We start from the raw sequence: 26,670 nt of genomic DNA on the forward strand, positions 1-26,670 counted from the left end.
ACGAATTTGCACCAATCTTTAATATACAGTACCTTCCTCACCCAAACTAGGCTTTATCCATTGTCGATTATATTTTTGTTTCGGTCACTACTATGAATTGTTAATGACATGTTGTGAATGGAACCACACATGTGGCCCTGTTTGGATTGCAGGAATTTTCTTGAAATGCTTGGAAAGGAAAAATATTTTTTTACACATGAAAAAAGATGACTTTAGCTGTCCCAATTCATTTTTTTTTTACTTAGAGACTTTCAATTTATGATAAATTGTTTCCTTATACGTAGAGGGGCCTTCAATTTAAGATAAAATCTCTTTAATACATCATTTTCCAAGAAAATATTTCTTAAGAAAAAGATCTCAGTCAAAAATATTTTTTTCTTGCAATCCAAACAGGGGCACTTGGTCTGGCATATTTCCCTTAGGCCCTGTTTGGATTGCAAGAAAAATATTTCTGATAGAAAATTGGTTCTTCGAATTTTTACGAGGGAAATGATATGATTATAATTAATTTAAAGGGATTGAAGACCCCTCTAAGGCCATGTTTGGCAACCATGAATTGATAGGGAAAGTCGGAAACGGAGAGAATTGAGAGGGCATGGCTAAGGACATGATGCCAAGAAAAATAAGGAAAAAATTAAACTCAACTTTGAGTAGAGCTTTTCTTTTCCCTATTTTTCACCCACTTCTCATCCTCTCCCATTCGTGCTGTATCAATTCTCTTAGGCTCTGTTCACTTGCCTTCTTGAGAAAGGAAAGGAGAAGAAAGTAAGCCGAATTTTCCCGTGATTGAACATGATTTGACATTTTCCGCCGTTCACTTGTTTTCTCGGGAAAGCGGAATTACACAGGTGGAACATATAAATAATGACATGGAAAACTAACTTTCTTGCACTTTCCCTCTAAATTTTCTCACCAAAAGGATGGGAAAATCACTTTCCTGAGAAAACCACTTTGCCTGCATACTTTCTTTTCCTTTCTCGGCCAAGTGAACAACAGAATTTTCTCACAGTTTCTTTTCCTTTCTTTTCCAGTTTTTCAAGTGAGATTCTTTTCCTTTCTTTTCTTTTCCTGCAGCTAGAAAACAAGTGAACAGAGCCTTAGTCTCCCACCCTCTTGCCCCTGTCCCACCACTTGATAAATCAATATTCCATGGAAAAAATGGTTTGGATTGCAAGAAAAATATTTCTGAGAGAAAATTGTCTCTTGGATTTTTTTATGAGGGAAATTATATAATTATAATTTTTTTTTAAAGAAATGATAGAATGAAGGGCGCCCTTGCAAAACTCAGCTTCAAGGCCCCTATTGGTTAATTTCTGCAAAGTGCGAGCCAAAAAAAGTGGACAGTGCCTAAAGAAGTGGAAACCAAGTTGACTTAATAGAAATCAACCAATAAAGGGACACTTGAAGCTGATTTTTGCAAGGGCGCCCTTCATTCTATCATTCCTCCTATAATCTTTACAGGATAATACTGAAGACATCTCTAACGCCATGTTTGGCAACCATGAATTGATGACAGGGAAAAGTCTGAAAGGGAGAGACTTGAGAGGGCGTGACTAAGTACATGATGCCGTGTGAGTAGCAGGAAGAAAAAAAAAAAAAAAAAAGGAAAAAAATTAAACTCAATTTTTAGTAGAGTTTTTCTTTTCCCTGACTTCTCATCCTCTCCCCATTCGTGCTGTCTCAGTTCTCTTAGTCTCCCCACCCTATTGCCCCTGTCCCACCACTTGATAAATCAATATTCCATGGAAAAAATTACATTTCTCCGTGTCAAAAAGATAGAAATATTTTTCCTTTCCAGACTGTTAGGAATTTTACCGGGTAGAACTCACCCCTAAAAGCTAGCCGTTAGAGGGAGGGTGCTCATTCCCTTAAAACACATTCCCATCCATTTCACTTATCTTTAAACGGGTAGAACTTAAAAACTAGCCATTAGAGGGAGGGTGCTTCCCTTAAAACCCTTCCCCATCCATTTCACTTAGGCTCTGTTCACTTGCGTTCCCTGGAAACCAAATCCCTGGAAAAAAATCCTCTTTTTTCCTTGACAAGACCTTGACAAAACAGAATTCTGGTGTTCACTTGCTTTCCAGTGAAAATAGAATTGCACATGTGGAATTTCTGCAATAAGTCAAAAACTGACATGAAAAAGTCCATTTTCCCCTCTATTTCATTTCCGACTAAAAACACGCGGATTTCGTTTTCCTGGGAAACTAGTGCAAAAAGAAGGGCAAGCAGTTTCCCTGAAAACTTTTTCCTGCACAAGTGAACAGTTCAGAAACAGTCCAGGGAAACCTTTTCCTGCACAGGTTCCCTGAATTTCTTTTCCTAATGCCACATCAGATTCCCGAGAAACATTTTCTTTTCCTTCCTCGAGAAAACGAGTGAACAGATCCTTATCGGATGTGGGACTAGGTTGCTTTTGCGTGGAACCAAACACAAACTATTCGAGAAAATTCACGCAATTCAAAAACGGCCTAATATCATACCTTTTTATCTCACTTGATACCTAGGGCTAGGATCATTTGATCGAAGTATCAGCGGCTAGTAACTACTCATCCGATCGATGGCCCAGATCATCCCAAACCACATTCTTAATTTCTCTAATAATTATACCCCACAATTGGTATCCGCACTCCCTCGTTTATATACTCTTCGTTTTGCTATGTATCGTTGTGGGGATGAAGAAGGGCTCCAAAACCCAAGAGCAGCTCTTTGAGTGGGCCCACCTTGTTCTCCCATGGCTTTCTCTACCAGATTTAGCCTCAATTTCTTCCACCTGCAAATCCCTCCACCATATTTCAAAATCAATCACCACCCTTAGGGTTTCAGATGCTTCTAGAAGCTTCGAGAAGCACCCAATCCCCTTCCTCAACACCTTCAACAACCACCTCTATTCCTACTTCATCTACACCCCAATCCCACTCTTAAAATCTCCTTTATCTCAACCATGGGGAGGAAAATTCATGAAACCCATTTCAGATTCACAAATGGGTTTTCATTCTCCACCTTTGGAAAATGCTTTTGGGTGTGTTTGTAAAGTTTGTTGTGAAGAAAATGATGGGGATTTAGAGTGCCCATGTTCGAATTTTGGGTGGAGAGTTTTGGGTTTGGGTGTAGACATGGGGATGATTAGTGAATGTGGGGTGAATTGTAAGTGTGGGTCAGAGTGCAAGAACAGATTGACACAGAGAGGGATTTCGATTAGGTTGAAGATTGTTAGAGATTCCAAGAAGGGTTGGGGCTTGCACACTGATGAGTTTGTTCGTCGCGGGGAATTCGTCTGTGAATATGCTGGTATATTTCTTTATATTTTTGAAAGATAGTATGCTTGTATGTTTATTGCAATTCTTTTTTTTTTCTCTATGTTTAGTATTGTGTGAATTTTTTTGGGTTTTGTTTAATTCTGATGATGGAGATTGTCGGTGGGATGATTTTGAAATGCTGTTTGTAGGGTTTAGGGTTATTATAAATTATAGAGTTGATTAACTTGAGGTGGTGCTAGCCACTAGAATTGCCATACATATAGTGGATCTATGACCTTTGTTAATTGGATGAATTTGAAAATGATAATCATACAAATTTGTTAATTGGATGAATTTGAAATGATATTCACCAAAAATAGTCATTCATCTATGTTAACGTACAAAAACATCTTTTGATCAGAGGGTTTTAATTGTTGGTTTGATGTTTTTTCTGGTCTTTGCCTATAAATGGCATGTTAGTTTGTTTATCCGATTTATTACTTTACATATAATACAGACTGAAATGGGTGGCATGCCTAAATTTTAAGAGATGCAATACAATGCTCTGTATATATCGTAACTATATAGGCTGCTGTATTTTTTTTATTTTTTTTTGTGAATGGCAAAGAATTGAGTTAATGAAGAAAAGAAAAATGGGAGAACCCCACAATCACAGGGGGGGGGGGGGGGGGGGGAGGGGCGGGGGGGTGTGGAGGGATTGAACCTCCAAAAAATCTCATTTTCTTTACATATTAACTTTAATTCTGAATTTGTCCTTTTCCCCTTTCACTTTCCAAATTTTCATTAGGAGGGGGCAAATGTCCTTATAATGCCTTTGCCCATTTTAGTCCAAAATAGTTTTTAAGAGACGAAGTAGGGAATGATGCTATAATTTAGGGGTAGATACCAAAAACAGTTGTGAACAATTCTATATTTTCGGATTCTCGCTAAAATCATTTCCATCTCCATTTCTATCACGGTTTTGAAGAGAGGAAATAGCCAAATAGGGAAATGATTCTATAACTTCGGGTTTTATTTCCTTCCTCATTCACACGACGATTCATGGTTTTCGGTTTCTCAATCTCCATCTCTCGGTCTCCATTCTCATGCTAAGGGTATGCTCTCTCTCTCTCTCTCTCTCTCTCTCTCTCTCTCTCAATCTCCCTCCCTCTCTTAATCGCTTTCCATCTCTCTATTTCATTCTCAAAAATGAATCTCAATGACTGAATCCCTATCTCTCTCAGCCTATTTGATTTTGAGAACCGATTGTGAATCCTAAATACCTGTCCGTTTTGTATTTGGCCTTAAGGAATTGATTCTGGAGTCCAAAACTGATTAGGGATTTGATAGCCAATTTCGCGGAAATCCCTTTCACCGGCTCACTTTTGCAAGTGAGAACAGCCACACGGGTTATTTTTCAGCAGATTTTGTCTTATGCATTTAATTCACCGTGGCTGCTCTATAATGCAAAAGCCAGTCATTTTCCGCGAAATGGTATAGCAAGTTCTAAATCCTAACTTGTTATTGAACCCAAAATAGTGTTTAATTTTCAATCCAATAATCAGTTCTCAATTCTCCAAAGCTGATTATTGAACCTAAAATAGTGTTCTTTTTAAAATCCAATAATCAGTTCTCAATTCTCAAAGTTCAAAACGAACAGGGCCTAACTGATTGGAGACTTGGAGTTGGAATCTGTTCGTTTTGGATTTTGAGAACCAATTGTGAGTCCGAATGCCAAACCGATTGGAGTTGGAGTCTTAGACTCTCAAATCACTATCGGTTCTCAAAATCGCAAACCCTTCACATGATTCTCTTATATGGTTTTTCTCTACAATCCACAAACTAACCTTTTAGGTAGACAAAATCTAAGACCTTCCCCTTTACTTTTCCTTAATTTCTTTTATGATCATGATTTAAGCTTGCTTAAGGTTTGTCAATCTTTATGATGCTGCTTGTGCTTGGATTTATTTTTGAACCATGAGCTGTACTATGTTTTATGAGAACACGTTGATCGGATGATTTTGAACTGTGCCATGTTTTATGAGAACACATTTACTGGCATATGACCTTGTTTTGAATTATGTTAAGAATTAGTAAGCCATTGATTTGTTGTCTTCTTTCTTAAATGTAAATCAGTCTCTGGAAATTGAGTGGGTTAATATGATTTTTTTTTTTTTTGTTAATTAGAGTTTTCAGCTAATTGGATCTTTTTTTGGGGCTAGTTGGATCAAGGTATGCCTTATTTTTTGGGGTTTTCTAATTTTTATGACTTTATTAGTTATTAGACCATTGACATGTATTCTAGATATTCTCTCCATGCCTTTCATTTATTTATCTATTTGCTTTTGATTCTTCTGAATTATATATTTGAATCACCAAACGCTTAGGCTTCTTTCCATTTTGGATTTATTTAGTAATAATATTTTGCAATATATTTTGACATATAAGAAGAGCATAAAAGGACATTATCTCTTTTTTTTAGGGATTCAAGCCTAGTTGTCAATGGAAGTCATGGAAAACCCTAATAAAAATGAACACCTTATTAAAGAGGTAGCACAATCTTCCACAAAGCGAGCTAGGTGGATTTTGATGTAGCAAATCTCCCTACAGATCCAGGATTAAGGCGAATTTCTGATTATCATTGTAATGAAAGGGACCAAATTTGGAGAATATATTTGCAAAGAGGCCCTTGTCAACCTAAAAATCATGATTTTCCTCAAACGAAGTTTGGAACGGTCTCTCGTCGTTTCAGCTTATCTTGGTTTAAGGAGTATGCTGATTGGTTATAATATAGCATAGAAAAAATATGCAGAATTTTGTTTGTATTGCGAAATTGGAGATCGGGGGGATGTTTTTATTACCGAAGGATTTAAAAATTGAAAAAAGGACAAATTAGACCCATCACGTTGGTGTTCATAATAGCGCGCACAACCAAGTCCGATGTAAATGTGACGATTTGATGAATCAAAATCAAAGCATTCAAACGATGATGCAAAAGCAGTCAGATCGTGGTCGAGATGAATACCGGACTCATTTGAATGCATCAGTTGACTGTATTTGGTTTTTATAGTAACAATGATTAGATTTCCGAGGTCATGATGAATCAGTTGACTGTATTTGGTTGTTGGGAATTATTTTGGTTTCTTGCTGAGCACAATGAAGATATTAATCGTGTGGTGTTATGAAATGCTCCTGAAAATCGTAAGTTAACAGCATCTGATATACAAAAGGATATAGCGAATGCTGCAGTAGTTGAAACTACGAATATCATTATTAGTGATCTTGGGGATGCATTTTTTCCTATTTTGGTTGATGAATCTCGTGATTTATCAATAAAAGAGCAAGTGGTTGTAGTTTTACGTTATGTGGATCAACGTGGATGTATTATTGAATGTTTCTTAGGTATCACTCATGTTATCGAGACGACTGCCATAACACTCAAAGCTACAATCGAATCAATCTTAACTAAACACGGATTAAGCATTGCGAGATTGCGCTGGCAAGGATATGATGGAGCAAGCAATATGCCTGATGACCTTATTAGTCTGGAAATATTGATTTTGCAGGAAAATAAATCTGGTTATATGTCCATTGCTTTGCTCATCAACTTCAGTTGCAATTGTAAAAAAATATCCTGAAGTTGCAAGTTTCTTTAACTTGGTTATAAGTGTTTTTAATGTTGTTGGAGCATCATGTAAGCATCGCGACATTCTTCGTAAAAAAAGAACTACAGAAATTATTGAAGCGCTTACAAATAATGAACTTTCTACTGGTCGTGGTTTGAACCAAGAGACTAATCTTAGACGACCTGGTGATACACGCTGCACTTCCCATTATAGTCCACTTATCAGTTTGATCGTCTTATTTTAATCTGTAATTGATGTAATTGAAACTGTTAGTGTTAAGTATAAAAGATAAATAACGTCTTTCTCCAACAGCTTAAGCTTTTGGAGAAGTTGGTAAGTTAACAGTTAGGGAAGACGGTTTGAATTCAGAGCAGAGAGGAGAACAAATATCTTGTTAGATTCACTCAAGAGATATGATTTCGTATTTATCCTACATTTGATGAAAGCTTTGTTGGGATCACGAATGAATTGTCTCAATGACTGCAGCGAAAATGTCAAGATATCGTAAATGCAATGAGATTAGTAAATATTTTTAAGCAGCGGTTACAAGACATGAGAGAAAACAAATGGAATTCTCTTTTGGAAGAAGTTTCCATATTTTGTGTTAAGCATAATATTGATGTTCCGAAAATGGATGGTATCTTATTTCCTTGATGTCGCTCGCGAGGAAAAGTTATTCAGATGACAAATCAACACCATTATAGCGTGGAACTTTATTGTTCAGTTATAGATATGCAACTTCAAGAGCTTAATAATAGATTTGATGAGACAAATACCGAGTTGCTACTTTGCATTTCATGCTTAAATCTAAGCAATTCATTTACTACTTTTGATAAGCAAAAGCTGATTTAGCTTGTCCATTTTTATCCATATGATTTTTCAGAATGATAGCTAATTATTCTCGACAATCTAACTCGAGACATTTATTTTCGACATGCGCTCTGAGAAAGAATTTTCATCACTAAATGGGATTGGGCAACTTGCTGAAAAGGTAGTTGAAACAAAAAAGAATATCGTATATCCACTAGTTTACGCATTGGTGACTTTGGCACTAACCCTATCAGTTGCAACTGCCACCGTTGAAAGAGCATTTTCTGCAATGAATATTGTAAAAAACCGACTACGCAATAGGATGGGAGATCAATGGATGAATGATAATTTGGTTACATTTATTGAGAAAGACGTGTTTAAGACAGTTAACAACGAGGCAATCATGCAGTGATTTCAAAGTATGAAAACTCGCAGAGGACAGTTGAGTAAACTTTCAGTCATCAGAAACAAATCAGTATAAATTATTTTTTAAATTAAAAGTAGATAGTTTTTTTATAACTATTTTTTTGGATATGGAGGTATGGTGATATGTTCCCATCTTTGTAATCTTTTTATATAAATAAAATTTAAGGTGCCATCTCGGGTTCCTACATAATGGTAATTGTTTTTTTTTTTTTTGTTGTAAAAATAAAATATTCTGCCCCCCTGGAGCAAATTCCTGGCTTCGCCCGATGATCTAAGCAATACAACAGAGAACAGAAAGGGAAAAAAGTACAACAAAAAATTAAGGGGGGGGGGGGGAAATAAAAAACTTCCAACTCTGCCCTAGACACCCTTCTCGAGCGCTATTAGCCGATCTCCTTAAACGATGAAATGAGATTGAAAATCCCGCCACTGCATCCAAGACTCATCAATCCACTTATCAACCCTCCCGGGTTTGGCTTCAATTCCCCTCATCCATTTTATCACATAAATAGTCACCCTCTACTATGACTCTCCAAAAGCTCTCATTAATCAACTGGATTACTTGATTCACGGCTCTAATCTACGCCTCATTGGAATCGACGATTCTAATGGGGCTTGAAAATGCCCGTAACATATTCCCATTCTCATCCTTAAGAAGGCTATCAACTCCTGCCGGCCCTAGGTTCCCCATACTAGGGCCATCAAAATTGAACTTTAGGAAACATCTCCATGGCGGATCCCAACTTGATTTATGACCGGTCTCATTTCCCTACTATTACATACCTCTAACCATCCTTGCCAAAGGTCAAATGCCAAAACGAACCGAAAGCTAATAAACACTCTTACCTAATTAATGCTTAGAGCTAAAATCATTACATGGAGGAAGTGAGGGTACTTTACTATCCCTTCTAAGACCCTCGCATTCCTCTCCTTCCATAATACCCAGACATTGGTTAATAGTATGGCCGTCCATAGGATTTTCCCTATTTACGCCAGGGGACCAAAGACCGTCCGTTTAAGAGTATTGATAATCTGGGTGGGAATACCCATAATATGCCGAACCTGCACAAGATTTTACTCCACACAAACCTAGCAGTACACTGGAGGAACAAGTGATCTACTGTCTCTCCAGCATCCACCAATAGGGCACAATTTTCTTCACCCAATCTTTTTATATAGTAGGATATTAACATGAACACGAGTCTCACTACCCTTTCCAACTCCCTATCAAATAGGTTCCTTCTTAAGGATATCCTCCACACTAGCTCTTCCTCACTTCGCTCAAAGAATTCCTTAACCCATGCCTCTCGGTTTTCCATCACCTCTAACAAATCCGGGAAAATTACTTTGTAGGGGACCTCTCTACACCATGGATGACTCCAGAACTTTATCTTCTCGCTCGAGGATACTCTGAATCTGACCTATCTTCAAATTTGCTTCTTTGGTTTAAGATGTCCCTCAATATTGAAACTCCCCCAAGACACCATTTGTCATCAGATATCCATCTCTCTGATGTTGCTCCATACTTCTCAACAACCCTCACCCACAAGTGGTGCCGTTCTTCCCCAAATCTACATAACCATTTGCCTAGAAGTCACACATTTATCCTTCTAATTCCCAATCCGCCTACTTTTATTGGTTTACAAACTTCCTCTCAGCTTACCAAATGAAACTTCTTATCGTCATGACCACCTCGCAAAAATCTTCATTGGATCTGTTCACTCATCGGGCACTTGGACACTGAGAGCTGATAGATATGTATATTAGCAAGAATTGCCTTGATTAGAGTTATTCCCCTCCCCCTAAGGAGACCAAGTTCTTCGTCTTTTTCCACCCTTTTAATATATGGCTCCACTCAGGCATGGAGCCAGAAATTTGCTCCAGGGGGCAACCAAATTTTCTTAAAAAAAAAAACCCCTGAATTTATGTAGGAACCCGAGATTGCACCTTAAAATTTTTATTTAGATAAAAAGAGTACAAAGAGGGGACGTATCACCTTACCTCCATATCAAAAAAAGTAATTATAAAAAAAACTATCTACTTTTAATATAAAAAATAATTTATACTTATTTGTTTCTAATAAACTGAAAGTTTACTCAACTGTCTTCTATGGGTTTTCATATTTTGAAATCACTGCATTATTGCCTCATTGTTAACTGTTTTAAATACGTCTTTCTCACTGCATGATCTCCCATCCTATTGCGTAGTCGGTTTTTTACAATATTCATTGTTAAAAATGCTCTTTCAACGGTGGCAATTGCAATTGGTAGGGTTATTGCCAAAGTCACCAACGTGTAAATTAATGGATAGAAGATATTCTTTTTTGGTCTCTTCCTCCTGAAGGTTTTTTCAAGCTTAATTTTGACGGAGCTTCTTTTGGGAATCCGGGTGCAGCTGGAATTGGTGGTCTACTTAGAAATGATAAAGGTGAAGTGGTTTGGGCTTTCTCTGGTCCAATAGGTATAACTGATTCTTCTGAAGCGGAAGTAAAAGCGGCTTTTTCCGGAATCTTACATATAGATAAAATCATTCTGGACAAGGTGATAGTAGAAGGGGCTTCGGCAAATGTGATAAAGTGGATATCGGGTTTGACTCCACCACCGTGGAGATTCTTCAATCTTCTGGATGAGATTTCTGATTATGTTTCTGATTCAACTGCAGTCTTCTTACATATTCGGAGATCGGCAAATTGCGAATCGGATTCTCTCGCTAAATCGAGGGTTAGCAGGGCTAGTTTAGAGTGGTTTGATTATCTCCCTCCGTAAATTGTATTTGTCTTTTCATCTCTTTGTATTTTGTGAACCTTCTTGGTTCCCTTCTTCAATCTATTAATATTTCAAAAAAAAAAAAAGATATTCTTTTTTGTTTCAACCATCTGTTTAGCAAATTGCCCAATCCCATTTAATGATGGAAATTCTTTCTCAGAGCGCATGTCGAAAATAAATATCTCGAGTTAGATTGTCGAGAATAATTAGTTGTCCTTCTGAAAAATCATATGGATAAAAATGGGCAAGCCGAATCAGCTTTTGCTTATCAAAAGTAGTAAATGAATTCCTTAGATTTAAGAATGAAATGCAAAGTGGCAACTCGGTATTTGTCTCATCAAATCTATTGTTAAGCTCTTGAAGTTGCATATCTATAACTAAACAATAAAGTTCCACGCGATAATGATATTGATTTGTCATCTGAATAACTCTTCATCGCGAGCGACATCGATGAAAGAAGATATCATCCATTTTCGGAACATCAATATTATACTTAACACAAAATATAGAAATTTCTTCCAAAAGAGAATTCCACTTATTTTCTCTCATGTCTTGTAACCGATGTTTGGAAATATTTACTAATCTCATTGCATTGACGATATCTTGATATTTTCGCTGTAGTGATTGAGACAATTCATTCGTGATCCCCAACAAAGCTTTCATCAAATGTAGGATAAATACGAAATCATATCTCTTGAGTGAATCTAACAAGATATTTGCTTATCCTCTTTGCTCTGAATTCAAACCGTCTTCCCTTGCAATTTCAATTACAGATTAAAATAAGATGATCAAACTGATAAACGAATCATAATGGGAACTGCAACGTGCATCATCAGGTCGTCGAAGATTAGTCTCTTGGTTCAAACCACGACCAGTAGAAAGTTCATTATGTGTAAGCGCTTCAATAATTTTGTAGTTCTTTTTTTCACGAAGAATGTTGCGACGCTTGCATGATGTTCCAACAACATTGAAAACACTTGTAACCAAGTTAAAGAAACTTGCAACTTCAGGATGATTTTTTGCAACTGCAACTATAGTCAACTGTAGTTGATGGGCAAAGTAATGGACATAATAAGCAGATTTATTCTCGTGCAAAATCAATATTTTCAAACCATTAAGCTCACCACACATATTACTTGCTCCATCATATCTTTGCCCGCGCAATCTTACAATGCTTGATCCGTGTTTAGTTAACATTGACTCGATCGTCGCTTTGAGTGGTATGACAGTCGTCTCAGTAACATAAGCGATACCCAAGAAACGTTTAATAACACATCCACGTTGACCCACATAATGTAAAACTACAACCACTTGCTCCTTTGTTGATAGATCACGAGATTCATCAACCAAAATAGCGAAAAATGCATCTCTAAGCTCACTAATAATGATATTCGTAGTTTCAACTGGTGGAGCATTCACTATATCCTTTTGTATATCAGGTGCTGTTAACTTAAGATTTTCAGGAGCATTTTGTAACACCACACGATTATTATCTCCATTGTGCCTAGCAAGAAACCACAATAATTCCAAAAAAAATCCTTGATTATTTGAGTCATCAGATTCATCATGACCTCGGAAAGCTAATCCTTGTTGCTATAAAAATTGAATACAGTCAACTGATGCGTTCAAACGAGTTCGGTATTCTTCTCTCGACTACAATCTGATTGCTTTTGCATCATCGTTTGAATGCTTTGATTTTGTTTTCTCAAATCATCACATTTACGTCGAGCTTGGTTGTGCTCGCTATTATGAACACCAACGTGATGGTCTAATTTGTCATTTTTTCCAATTTTTAAACCCTTCGGTAATAAAAGCATCCCCTCCTCCTTGATCTCTAATTTCCGATTTAAAAAGATAGCTATACAAACAAAGTGATGGTCTAATTTGTCATTTTTTTCCAATTTTTAAACCCTTCGGTAATAAAAGCATCCCCTCCTCCTTGATCTCCAATTTCCGGTTTAAAAAGATAGCTATACAAACAAAATACAGCATCTTTTTCTATGCTATATTCTAACCAATCAGCATACTCCTTAAATCAAGCAGAGCTTAAACAACGCGAGACCGTTCCCAATTTCGTTTAAGAAAAATCATTATTCTTAGGTTGACAAGGACCTCTTTGCAAATATATTGTCCGAATTTGGTCCATTCCATTAGGATGATAATTAGAAATCCGCCTTCTTAATCCTAGATCTGTAGGGAGATTTGCTTCATCAAAATCCACATGAGGTCGCTTTGTGGAAGATTGTGCTACCTCTTTAGTATGGTCTTGATTTTGATTAGGGTTCTCCATGACTTCAATTGACAAATAAGCTTGAATCCCAAAAAATGAAATAATGTCCTTTTATGCTGTTCTTTTATGTCAAAATATATTGCAATATTAAATACATCAACCACCCATATTACAAAATATTATTACTAAATAACTCTAAAATAGAAAGAAGTCTATGCGTATGGTGATTTAAATATATAATTCAAAAGAATCAAAAGTAAATAGATGAATAAATGAAAGGCATGGAGAGAATATGTAGAATACATGTCAGTGGTCTAATAAATAATAAAGTCATAAAAAATAGAAAACCCAATAAAAATTAGGCATCCCTTGATCCAACTAGCCCAAAAAAAGATCCAACTAGCTGAAAACTCTAATCAACAAAAACAATCATATTAACCCACTCAATTTCCAGAGACTGATTTCCATTTAAGGGAGAAGACAATAAATCAATGGCTTACTAATTCAAAACAAGGCCATATGCCAGTAAATGTGTTCCGATAAAACACAGCATAGTTCAAAATCATCTTATCAATGTGTTCTCATAAAACATAGTGCTGCTCATGGTTCAAAAAATAATCCAAACAAAAGCAATATCATAAAGATTAACAAACCTTAAGCAGGCTTAAATCATGATCAATATAAAAGAAATCAAGGAAAAGTATAGGGGAAGGTCTTAGATTTTGTCTACGTAAAAGCTAAGTTTGTATCGGTAGTATCGAATGGGTATGGGCCCAGTGGACTATGTAACTCACCCAAGCCCGGATGGCCCATTCCCTTTGTGCTCTGAGGTTAGGCTTGGCCCTAGTCTTGATTCTTCTTTATCCCCTACCCATTTTCCTTCTATTTCTTCGGTGTGCTCCAAGCGGGTCCAGACAGTTGGTGCTTTTAAATTCTCTGGTATCAGGCCTTTCTTAAGGGAGGTCTCTGCAAGTGGGTCCCTTGATCCGGGAAGGCTCGATTCTTTGGAGATCTCTGCTTTTTTTTCCCGGCGTCTGGAGTTTGAGGACGGTGTTTCTCCGTCTCCTATTGATAATATTCGTGGTGTTACGGAGGAGTGCTCTGGGTTTTCCCCCTTCCATATTCCAATGATGAGGATAGTGGTGGGAGAATGGTATCCTATCAAAATTAGGGTGATTCTATCCCATGCGTCCATGGATCTTTTGAGGAGGGACCGATTGTGCGCTGGAATGGCAATTTATCTAAGGGTTGCTTGGAAGAAAGTATGAGTATGGTGTTGTACAATCCTTTTGTTCATACTTCCAAGAATGTTGTGGTGGATGCTAAGGAGTTGACCCATGGATCTTTTGAGGAGGGACCGATTGTGCGCTGGAATGGCAATTTATCTAAGGGTTGCTTGGAAGAAAGTATGAGTATGGTGTTGTACAATCCTTTTGTTCATACTTCTAAGAATGTTGTGGTGGATGCTAAGGAGTTGAGCCTTGAACCGCAGCCTGTGGTATCCTTGGAGGAGGTGATTATTCCGTCGGGCTTTGGAGCAGATCATGAGGTGGATGCTATTGATTTTCTTGTTAACCATACAGTGGTGTTGAGCAGAAAGTTGGGTTAATCTATCCGGGGCTAGAAGGAGATTTTAGAAGCATGATTAGGGTGGCAGAGGTAAGAGATCGGGATAGAGGCATTTCTTTGGGGGTAGTTTCTCCGGGTTGTCTCACGAGGAAGGAGAGGGAACTTAAGAGGTTGAAATCTGGTATTAATTATGGAGGATCTCACTCAGGGTATGCGAAGGTAGGGGTCTCTACGGCGAGGAAGGCCTCTGGTCGTAAGGGGAGGAGGGGTATTAAATCGGTGAATTAATGAAGATCCTATCTTGGAACATTAACGGGTTGGGCTCGCTGGAGAAGAAGGTGCAAGTTAAAGACATTGTTTTCAACCTTAAACCGGATCTTGTCTGCATTCAAGAGTCTAAATTGGAGTCTATTGATAGAGTTGTGGTGAGAAGTCTGGGAGGTAGATCGGAATGGAACTTTGCTTTTATTGAGTCCAATGGTGCTTCTGGGGGGATTCTGATTATGTGGGATGAGTCTAAATGGCCGAGAATGGATGAATTGAGGGGCAAATTCTCATTATCTGTGATTTTCCGTAGGGTTGAAGATTCTTCTATGTGGTTGTTTTCGGGGGTTTATGGTCTTATTATTGGGGGAGAGAGAAAAAACTCCTGTGGGAAGAATTAGGTAGTGCCAGGGATAAATGGGCTTTTCCTTGGTGTATTGGTGGTGACTTTAATGAAATCAGACTGGTTTGTGAGCGAGGGGGTGTCGGAGATCTACTCCTAATATGGTGGCGTTTGCGGATTTCATTGCAAAATTCAATCTGATCGACCTGCCTCTTTCTGGTGGCAGTTATACATGGTCTAGAGGTGCAAGCCATAGTCGCATTGATCGTTTCCTTCTTTGCCCTAGGTGGATTAACCTGGTTCCTGAGGTTTATCAAAAAATTATTCCCCACTCGGTGTCGGATCATTACCCTCTGCTGTTGGATCCTAGGTTGGAGTCGTGGGGTCCTTTTCCGTTTAGATTTGAGACTGTTTGGCTTTTGGAACATAACATGGAAAAGAAGATGGGTGACTGGTGGGCCTCTATCAAGGTGGATGGGCAAGCTGACGTGATTATTGGCATGAAGTTACGGTATGTTAAAGCAAAATTGAAGGCCTGGGCTGCTGGTTGTAAAGAGGCTAAATTGGTTAGGAGGAGATGGTTGGAAAATGTCATCCGGGAGGTTGAGGTGGGTGATGAGAATGGTATGGCTTCTGAGGCTGTTAGGGAGGAAATGGGTCGTGCGAAAGAGGAGCATATGGCAATTCTATTGCGGGAGGAGATTTCCTAGAAGCAAAAATCGAGGGTGCAATGGTTAAAAGAGGGGGACAAGAATTCTGCGTATTTTCACGCCATGGCGAGTGCTCGTAGAAGAAGCAATAGAATTTATGTCCTTAATGTTGATGAAAGAATGATTGAGGATAAGGAGGGCATTACCAGTGCCATTCTGGATTTTTATGGGTCCTTGTATTCGTCTGAGGGTGTTGTTAGACCCATCCCGAAGGGTGTTGAATTCAAGAGTATATCTATGGGGGAGAGGATGCTGCTGGAGAACCCCTTTGAAGAGGAGGAAGTTCAAAAAGGTGTTTTCTCTATGAGTACGGATAAAGCTCCGGGTCCCGATGGTTTCGGCATTGCATTCTTTCAATCGTGCTGGGATTTTGTCAAGGGGGATATGCGATTTTTCCAGGATTTTTACAATGGTTTGGTGCTGGACAAATGCACTGGTGCTACTTTTATCACCCTAATTCCAAAAGTGAATGGCGCAGTTAGAATCTCGGAATTTAGACCCATTAGTTTGGTGGCGTGTTTATATAAGCTTCTTGCAAAGATTCTAGCAGATCGGATCAAGGTGGTAATGCCGTCGGTGATTTCAAATTGTGAAAGTGCTTTTGTGTCTAATTGTCAGATCTTGGATTGTTCCCTTATTGCTAATGAAGCAATTGATTCGTATGTTAAGTCGGGTGAAGGGGGATTCTGTGTAAATTGGACATGGAGAAAGCTTACGATCGGGTTGAAGGGGGGGGGGGGGATTATCTTTTGGGTCGAATGGGGTTTGGGGACAGGTGGAGGGGGTGGATTAGAAGGTGCGTTGATTCTGCCTATTTTTCGGTTCTGATCAATGGATCTCCAAAAGGTTTCTTCAAATCTTTCAGGGGTTTGAGGCAAGGGGATCCTTTATCCCTTTTCCTGTTTGTCATTGTCGCTGAGACTCTGAGCAGACTTATTGCGAATGGTAGCGCTTATGGGCTTTTCCCGGGTTTTAATGTGGGGCGAGATAAGGTGGAAGTTTCTCATTTGCAGTTTGCAGATGATACTTTGTTATTCTGCTGCCCTGACGAGGTTTTTATATTAAATTTGAAGGCGGCTATTAGGTGTTATGAATTGATTTCTGGTCAGAAAGTTAATTTTCATAAATCTTGCATGTTTGCCCTTAACTTGCCATCGGATAGGGCCTCTAGATTTGCCAAGATGTTGGGGTGTAAGTTGGATTCTCTTCCATCTATATATTTGGGGTTACCTTTGGGTGTGAGCAGGCCGAGGAAGCATTTCTGGGATCCGATTATTGAAAGAATTGAGAAGAGACTTGATACGTGGAAAAGAAATCTTATTTCTAGAGGTGGGAGGTTGGTGTTGGTAAAGGCGGTACTGGCTAATATTCCCACGTATTTCTTATCTCTTTTTAAATGTCCTGTTAGTGTTGTGTTGAGGATTGAGCAGATTCAGCGAAGATTCTTATGGGGGGGTTCAGGTGAGTCCAAGGGTATTTCTCTTGTGAAGTGGGGGGAGGTGTGTACACCTTTTAAGTTCGAAGGTCTTGGGATCAGGAGGATTCGAGAATTTAATCATGCTTTACTTGGGAAGTGGTTTTGGAGATTCGGGGTTGAGCAAGATCAATTCTGGGTGAGAGTTGTGAGTAGTAAGTATGGTGCAAAGTGAGGGCACTGGGAGTCGAATGATATGTATAATTTGAAGGGGTTACTGTGTGGCGTGACATATTGAAAATTAAGCACCTGTTTAGTTCAGGAATCCGGTTCAAGGTTTATTCGGGGGATCGAATCAGTTTTTGGAAGGATGCTTGGTGTTCCACCGAGCCCCTTTGCCAATTGTTTCTGGAGTTGTTTCTTGTCGCATCTTCCAAGGATGCGATGGTCAAAGATTGTTTTGTTCGTGAGCATGGGAGTGTGGTGTGGATGCCGGTATTCAGAAGGAATTTCTTCGAAAGAGAATTGGAAGCTTTACGCTTTTTTGAGGTGATTGAATCATGCTACATCAAATTGTCCGGGTCGGATAAGAGAGTTTGGATTTGGGATTCATCTAGGTTTTTCTCTGTGAAGTCTTTTTATTCTCATCTTTCCCCATGTTCTGTCCCTTCTATTCTTGCGAAGGTGTGGAAATCTTACTGTCCCCCCTCGGATGTGCTTTTTTGGGTGGGCGGCTTGTAGGGACAGGATTCAAACCATTAACTTTCTTCGAAAAAGGGTTATGTTTTTGGTGGATCACTGTCCTCTTTGCTTGGAAGATGGTTAGTCGACTAATCATCTTTTCTTGCATTGCAAATTTGCTAGGAAGGTTTGGGGTTTTATTCTGAAGAGATTTGGTATCTGTTGGGTGTACCCTTCTTCTATCTTGGAGGTTTTGTCGTGCTGGGAGTTAGGGCCTTGGAAGAAGAAATGTAAGATCTTGTGGAATATTTGCCTCTTTACATCTTTCCTGGCGATTTGGAAGGAGAGGAATGCTAGGGTATTTGAGGGGGTACACAAACCAGCCCATAGAGTATATATTAATATTATTGCTTCTGATATAGCTTGGGCCAGGTGTTTGCCCCCGTTCCAGTTTGTTTCTGCCTTCGACTTATAGGAAGGTTGGCGAGTTTTGTGTTTGGAAGGGGAAATCAGACCCAGGGTGGTGCAAAAATGGAGCCCTCCCCCTCCGGGTTGGTTAAAGTTTAACTTTGATGGCTCGAGTTTTGGAAATCCCGACCTGGCGGGTATTGGTGGGATGTTTCGTAATTCCAGTGGGGAGACTTTATGGGCATTCTCGGGTCCGCTGAGGGTATGTGATTCTAGGGAAGCTGAGGTTAGAGCGGTTTTTGTAGGTAATAAAAAAATTGCTAGTGAGGTATTGGATAACACTATTGTGGAAGGTGATTCTTTGAATGTGGTTAGATGGCTTCGGGGTCCGCAGTGCCGCCTTGGAGATTCTAGTCTTTCTTTGATGAGATCCATGACATTGTTGAGGGCTCATCCATTGCTTTTGCTCATGTTCGTAGATCGGCTAATGGCGAGGCGGATTCATTAGCTAGAGATGGTGTTGTCCTATGAAGCACGGGTACGGGTACGGGGTGCGGGTACGACACGACACGGGTACGTGGGTACACAGCCTAAATCTTTCAGTCAATCCCATAGCCCTGCCCTTGTCAATCAATCTGCTAAAAGTCTCTACCACAATCACGGACAAGAATGGTGACGAAGGATCTCCTTACATCAAATCCCTTAGAAGACTTGAAGAAGCCCCTTGGAGATACATTTATCAGCACGGAGAACCACGTCAACGACACACACCTATTAATCCAGCCTCTCCATCTACTACCAAACCCCATCCTCTGCAACACATACTCTAGGTAGTCCCACCCCACTTTATCATACGGCTTGTCCTTGTTTAGCTTACAAACTACAGCCTTCTCTCCACTTTTCAGATAGAAGTCCACCACCTCATTCGCAATCATCACATAGTCTAATATTTGACAACCCCCCCACCCCCACCCACAAAGACTGATTGACTACTTAAAATTATGCTGGGTAGGACCCTCTTCATCGTCTCCACCAAAACCTTATCCAAGACCTTATATAGACATCCCACTAAACTAATTGGCCGAAAATCCCCAATAGATAGGGCTCCTTTTACTTTTGGTATAAGTGCTATAAATGTCTCTCTTGTACCCTTATCCAAACACAACTCATGGAATTCCTTAAAAAACTTCAAGATGTCAACTTTCACGGAGTCCCAACAACTCTGGAAGAATGCTAGGCAGAACCCGTCTAGCCCCGGAGCTCTATAGTCTATCCCTGCCCAAAGAAAAGAGAGCCTAGCTTATTTCTTCCTCAAAGGATTTTTACAGATTTTCCTTCTCCTCGACCTCCAATACATTAAAAGTAATACCGTCTGGTTTTGGGCAAATCACCCCTTCTGTCGAATAGTCCCTCGTAAAACATTACTATCTCCTCCATTATCGAGGGCTTGTCTTCTACTAATCTTCCATCCTTGAACTTGCCGAGTTCTTGCCACCTTACCTAAGCCATTGCACCCTTGATTTTTGCCGCCAAGCAATTTCCTCCAGTAAGACCATTCTCTTATATTCTTCTTTTATCCCCCTCCATCTCCTCAATCTCCTCCATACTCGCTATGCCGCCTTCATCCTTAAAAGCAATTTCACTCATTCTTACCATCGCCTTTTCCTTTCCTGATTCCATTCTTTTAGCTTGTGCTTAACATATCGCAATTTATTCCCTATCACTACATCCGTCAGTCCGGAGAACGCTATTTCATTCCACCATCTTCCCTACTCCTCCATTTTAGGTTCCTCTAGCCAAGCTAGCTCAAACCGAAACAGAATTTGGCCCCATGACTCCAATCTAGGATCTACGAGTAGCAGAGACAAGTGTAACAAAGCTGATTGGGACACATCTGGGAGCAGCTCCAACCACCGGCGGATTAGGAGCCGATCTAGTCTACTCTTTAGTTCCTAAACCACGTGAACCTCGCTCCAGACAAAGGCAGGTCAATAAGCTCATTCTCTGCAAGGTTCTCCTACAATCTCCTCCACAAACCTGATTTCATTGAAATCTTCCTCTAGGCCCCATGGATGAGGTTGTTGACTTCTCATGACTCCTAACTCCGCCCATAACAATTCCTTCTACTCCCTTAGGACTGGTCCTTATACTCCTGTAAAGGCCCACCTGGACTGATTTGCCACCTTCCTCATCTCTATAGTGACTGAGAATCTACCAATCATACTCCCAACCACCTCCAAGCCACTAACATGCCTCTCGCCGCCTCACTACGTCTATGTTTACAAAGTCCCAACTTGCTTTACCACCCGGGCTCCTTATCAGAGTGTGATTCATCTTCCTCATTTTGGTTTCCTGAGTACACATCACCTCAAGCCTTTGCTTCAACATTAACTCCTTAACCTGAGCTTTCTTTTCCATGGAGCCCAACCCTCTTACATTCAAAGATAATATTGGTATCCAATCCCTAGTACTCCCCTTTCTCTCGACCCTTGTCATCTTGACTTTCCTCTCTTCCGCAGTTCCGCATCTCGACCTACTCGAGGAGGCCCTCATAGTTAATAGAAGATTGGAGCTGGTTCTTTTCTCCGAGTGTCCTTTCCGTCCTTCTCTTTGCTTCCAGCCTGGCCGGTTCCCCATGATTCCGCATTTGAATGTTCATCTCCCCACCTGCTGAAATAGACTCCTTTGGTTCTCCTCTATTCCAGAATAAGATAACCCCCAAAACTTAACTTCTCTCCACAATTTTGTTCACAAATAACTCCATTTTGTCCCCCTGATGCACCTGCCAAGTTAACTTGCTAACCCCTTTCTCAGACTGCTGAAAGCTCAGTATCTTCCTTAGGATCCCTTTCCTCTTCTTCCTCCTATGTTTATCCCTTTTCACTGTCTCTTCACCCCCTTCCTTTGTACCCCTCTCGGATTCTCTCGAGTTCTGTGGATGCATATTAGATGCCTGCCCATGGTTTGGATCCAGGTGCCTGGCTACTGGTGATGGTGGCTCCTCCACTGATCTAACAACATCCAACCCTGCAATATCCGCACAACTAGAAAACGGAAAGAATGCCAAACTTGAATTAAATGTACCTTCTGGTTCGTCAGTATGTGATGAGTGCCTTGCGCCTTATGGAGTTTCCTCCTTCCTTCCGATAATTATATCACCGCCAGGCTCTTTGATGCCTCTGATTTCAACTACAACTGCCTAATTCCTGAACTCAAGGCCCCATCTAGAGCTGAGTTGATCACGCATAGCTCATCGGTAAGCCCTCAGCCTCGAACCACTTCAAGTGTTCCAAAGTAGAGATCTTGCGGCCTTTCCTTTCTGATTTCCACCTCACTCTGTGGATAATCGCTACTCCTCTCTCCTCCACAGTCGAGGAACAGGCTTGTAACTTGCTCACTCCTTCGGCGTTTATGCCTCTGAGACATGTGCCTGTTGATAGACAATCTCCCTCCTCGGATACTTCTCCTTTGACAGCTTCCTTTGTACGACTTGAACCCGCTGGTTGCATGCATTCTCCTGTCTCATACCCGCCCTCGACCTGGATTGAAGAAGTCACTCCAAGCATGAGCCTACTCCCTCCCAAAGCTATACTAGGGCTTTTCAGAGTACCGTGCGAACTTCAGGAGAGTTAATTCTGTCTGGCTGATCCAGGATGTTCTCTTCTTGCAAAACTGAAGATGGAATCTCAGGATAAAATGAGATTAAGTCCCTGAATCTCGGCATTGTCGGCGTTGTGTTACGGACCGTTGATTAGGTCTCTGTAACTACATTAACATTCGGACCGAACCCCCCGATTACCATCCCATTGCAAAAACAGAGCCACTAGAATCCAATGTGGGCCCATCCAATTGGTCCAATGTCCTGACGCCCTTCAGGAAAAACATGGGCCCACCCGAAGAAGCCAATATTCTCACCGAGTGAAGTTTCAAAATTGGCTGTCCATCTTGCACAGAAACTGGCGTCAGCCCCTGAGTTCAAATGAATAAGCGGCACGTGTCTTCTCACTTCTCTAACATCTGCAACGAGCTGGAATTGGTTCGGTGATACACGTCAGTGCATGCGTTGGCAAACCCGTTGGCCCCTGTCTGAACTTCTGAAACCGACCTGAGTAGGTGAAGTTTGAACTCGATCCTCCCTATCATGCGCCTTCCAGATCCCAATGCCGGGCAAACTCTATCGCCCGGAACAGGCTGAGGATGGGGGCTGAATGCTTGCAGGATCTGTGATCTCTGTCGATTCCGTTTTGGAACCTCTAGAGCTTCTACCGACCACCCTGCCTACTCTATGCAGAACTGATCGGATATTCTGACTTCTGAGCCTTCACCCAGTACTGTGCTCCATCGATAAGTGCCAGGATGCTGACCACTTATGGCGCTTCTTTGGCTTCCCCCAGCAAAATCTTCCCTGTCTTGTAGGCTCACCCCACCTCACAAGAACTGTCCGTGGCCAGAACTCTCCCTATTTTACTTCTGATTACTTGAAAGTTGTCGGCGCACCAGACGTGCAGGGGTAGACCGCTTAAATCCCAGTCTCCGACCGTTGTGTCGATAAGAATCTCAAAAAATTTACAAACCAAAGCTCCATTTCAAGGAATGGAACCGCTTTGCTCATCCGGTTGTTCTTCAGCTCCTCCATGTTCTGCTCCAGGGGAGGGATAATCAACATCCCAAAGTGATCTATCTTGTATACAGCTAATATTCTGAGGAAGCCACTTGTTCTCTTCTCCCTAGCCAGGACACCAACGAGTCTAGTATACCGGCAAAGTTCGGCTCCAGCTTTCCCCATACACCTCTCTTGCGTCGGGTATTGACTTCTGAGATTCCCCTTCAATCCAAGGTTGCTCAGGAACATCCCCCTGACTCACTTGTGGTGTGAGCTCCTCAGCTTCTCTGCGCCTTACACGATTCACACTTCTTCTGTCAGGCTCTCGGGTAGCCGTAGTACCCCTTGTGCCAACATTCTTATGTGGGATTAGGTTCTGGTCAGCCCTCGACCACACTTGCCGAAGAAACAAAAGCTAAAGCTCGGATATAAATTTTTACTTTAAGGGTGCATCCAACCACCTCTTAAAACATATTGTAGATTTCTCGTTCTGAAATGTAATCCAATCTTTCGCCAGCTTATTCTGAAGTGTCAAAAGGATTGAGCTACATTTGCTGGTCACACTTTTTTATAGTTTAAGATTTACCGTTAGTCTATTATATAGGTCACAGAATTTTTTTGCCAAATGTAAATGTTTTTTTTTTTTCAAATGGCGACCTAATGTAAATGGTAACAGGGTGTAAGTTGTAGGTGGCCTAAGAATGTAATGGGTTACCTTACCATGGATGTAACTTAAATGTGGGCATTTGTTTGTTTCCACCCAAACAACCTTGGAAAACCGGATGTCGAAATGTGCATAGTTATTTGATGATAATAAAGATCTCCTTGTATTAAGACCCTGACTTGATGCGCAATAAATATTTTCTTCCTTTGTTGCATATGCAAAATGTGACTAAGATATTGCCTAAAAATTCATTATGCATGTTTGTGACAAGAAAATTTCTCATAAAAAATGTATTCTATCTTGCAATATATTATATTTTGCAAGCTTGCTATAAAACTTATTACAATAAAAAATATTTATTGCCTAGCTAATTGGGTTCTTAATATTGCTTTCTGGAAGTGTAAGATATAGAATAATGTAACGAGTAGAAGCATATTAAAGGTATAAATTATATAAAAAAAGGAAGAAAATAATGTTTTGTAGCCATATGGGACCAAGCTTATCAATTTTTCTTCACAATTTAAGTGTCCTTGCTTAACAGCTAATCAGAAACATTGCAACTAACATAAGATAAACACTTGAAAGCTTAACTGATTCTCAAGCCGGCATCTCAAGAGAGATGTAATTAGAAATAACATAAAATTTCTCTTTCTTCTTTAATATGAAGCGATCTTGATTTTTCTGAATGATGAGACATTTTATTATTGAGGATAAGAAGGGGTCCGAGATGGTCACTACAACCCAAAGAAAAATATGAAGCAATCTTGATGTTACAAACATTTCAGTGTAACCATTTTATTTCACTTTTGAGCAATTCCTATATAACAGACTATTTTCCAAAAAAAATTCCAGGCCAGATGCTTATATTGGAAACACACGGACATGGCATTTAGAACAAAAAATAGTTTGCATGTTACCTGTTATTTGCAATTATTATAGTATGATTATGTATTGTATAATAGTATACCTTCATATCTTCATATTACTCAGATGTGTTGGCCAATATCCTCTTCTTCGTATCTTGTCTTGGTGGGGGCCCACAAATTTGGCACTTTTTGTTTGGATTTGATATAAGCTAGGCTTCTGGGTAATGTAATGGGTAATGGGGAATGGGGATAGGTAGCATATAACGGATATGTAAGCTAATCATATTGTATGTAGGGGGCGGTACTGTTGTAGCCTGTTAGGGGACAACTTGTCCCTTATTTGGCACTCTTTGGAATAATAAATGTCAAATTTCAAAAATAAAATATCCTCTTCTATGTATCCATGTCTGACTTCTGAACCACTGTGGCCCATCTGATGACCAGTTCCAATCACTCTAAACCAATTGCCAGAAAGAGAGATTTTCTCTCAGTCACCATTGACGCTCTTGCTGTGCAGTCAGCCTTGCCTGGAACTAAGTCCCGCTAACCGAAAGAGGCATTTGATTCTGAGCGCTTTCCTTCAATTAGAAGTCTTAGTCACTCACCTCAGAGTGAGGTGATTACAGAAAAGTAGTGTAGTCTTCACTCCCTATCTGTAATCAGTTCAGCTTAGAGTTGTTTGTTGTACTTAGGCAGACTACTAACTTTGATAGCTGAGCGTAACAGAGCGTAACAGTTGCAAAACATTCATCAATTTTGTGGTTTTTTACTAGTTTTCACACAGATTTGGAGATTCCTAATCAAATCTCATATGGTCATCGTATAGGCGAATTACTGACAACTGAAGTAGCTAAAAGGCGGCAAAGGAAGTATGATGAACTTGCATCCCACGGCCGGTTTTCCTCTGCAATTCTGGTCGTGCGAGAGCATTTGCCATCGGGCAAAGCATGCTTGAGGATGAATATCGATGCAACAAGGGTCGGAAACATTGCTCGTTTTATTAACCATTCATGCGATGGCGGTAACTTGTCAACCGTCTTGGTAAGGAACTCTGGTGCCCTGCTCCCTCGCATTTGCTTCTTTGCTGCTAGAGATATTTTAGAAGGTGAAGAGCTTGCTTTTAGTTATGGAGATGTTAGGCTCAAGCCAAAGGGCATGCCATGTTTTTGTGCTAGCTCTTGTTGCCTTGGATTACTTCCCTCAGAACCCACTTGAGATTTTTATTGTCCACTGATGCCATGAATTTTACTGCATTCCTATTAAAATTATTATAATTTTCACATTGGATGTCTTCCAGGGCAGCATTTTTACAGTATGGCCATGTTTGGCAACCGTGAATTTAATTTATCTAGTGGTGAGAGGAGAGATTTTAGAGAACACTAACTAGTAGAGGATGAGACAAGCCTGAGAGAACAAGGAAACAAAAGCTCTACTCAAAATATTTTTTGGGAAATGATTTCTGCGCTCCAATGTTTTGATAAACATGCGCTCCACATGCTTGTCATGCAGTGTTTAAAGGGCTTGAATAGCTTTTCGAGAACTGTAATATTCTTCTGACAGCCCTTTAAATACTACAAGACAAAGTTTGGAGCGCATGTTTATCAAAACATTGGAGCGCAGAAATCATTTCCCTGTTTCTTTTTTTTTCTTTTTTTTTTGAAAAGTGACAAAATTTCATTGATAATATGAGGAATACATTGGGGACAAGGAGTCCCAACTGGCATTACATAATATCAAATAAAACTTCCCAACAAAAGAAATTCTGGCTATTTTATAGGGTTGTAGTGGGAAACACTCTTAAACGGAACGGCGTGGAAAATAAAAAAAAGGGCCGAGTAAGAACGAACGATTAGGCTATTTTCACGTTTTTCTTTTGCTTTGTTTCTTTGATTTGTTGCCCGCGTATCACAGTGGAGGATATCGTGCTTTTTTCAGCACGGATTCCGTTTTCCTAGCAACTCTCCTTTATATTTGACGTAACTTAGCATGTCGTGAAAGCTTGAGACGAGTGTCTTGAACAAGGCACACGTCATTTCAGACACATCACGCTAC

The 26,670-nt window shown here is 40.0% G+C and overlaps 1 protein-coding gene across 1 annotated transcript; it reads left to right on the forward strand.

Moving 5' to 3' along the window:
- Window positions 1-2,647: 2,647 nt before the first annotated feature.
- SDG20 (SET domain protein 20) lies at window positions 2,648-25,898 on the forward strand. The gene is made up of 2 exons (XM_077391619.1): window positions 2,648-3,291; window positions 25,445-25,898. The coding sequence occupies exons 1-2, from the start codon at window positions 2,676-2,678 to the stop codon at window positions 25,831-25,833; spliced, it is 1,005 nt and encodes a 334-aa protein (XP_077247734.1). The 5' UTR covers window positions 2,648-2,675; the 3' UTR covers window positions 25,834-25,898.
- The last annotated feature ends 772 nt before the right edge of the window (window positions 25,899-26,670 follow it).

The sequence above is a fragment of the Tasmannia lanceolata genome, unplaced genomic scaffold (genome assembly GCF_043159265.1).
Source record: "Tasmannia lanceolata isolate RefF3 unplaced genomic scaffold, GAP_Taslan_0.1 ptg000012l, whole genome shotgun sequence".
Taxonomy (NCBI): domain Eukaryota; kingdom Viridiplantae; phylum Streptophyta; class Magnoliopsida; order Canellales; family Winteraceae; genus Tasmannia; species Tasmannia lanceolata.

Excerpts from the sequence above, each read along its gene's own strand:
- SDG20 (XM_077391619.1), top strand. The coding sequence starts at position 2,676 with ATGAAGAAGGGCTCCAAAACCCAAGAGCAGCTCTTTGAGTGGGCCCAC. Across the intron at positions 3,292-25,444 it reads ATTCGTCTGTGAATATGCTG|GCGAATTACTGACAACTGAA; the intron begins GTATATTTCTTT and ends GTCATCGTATAG.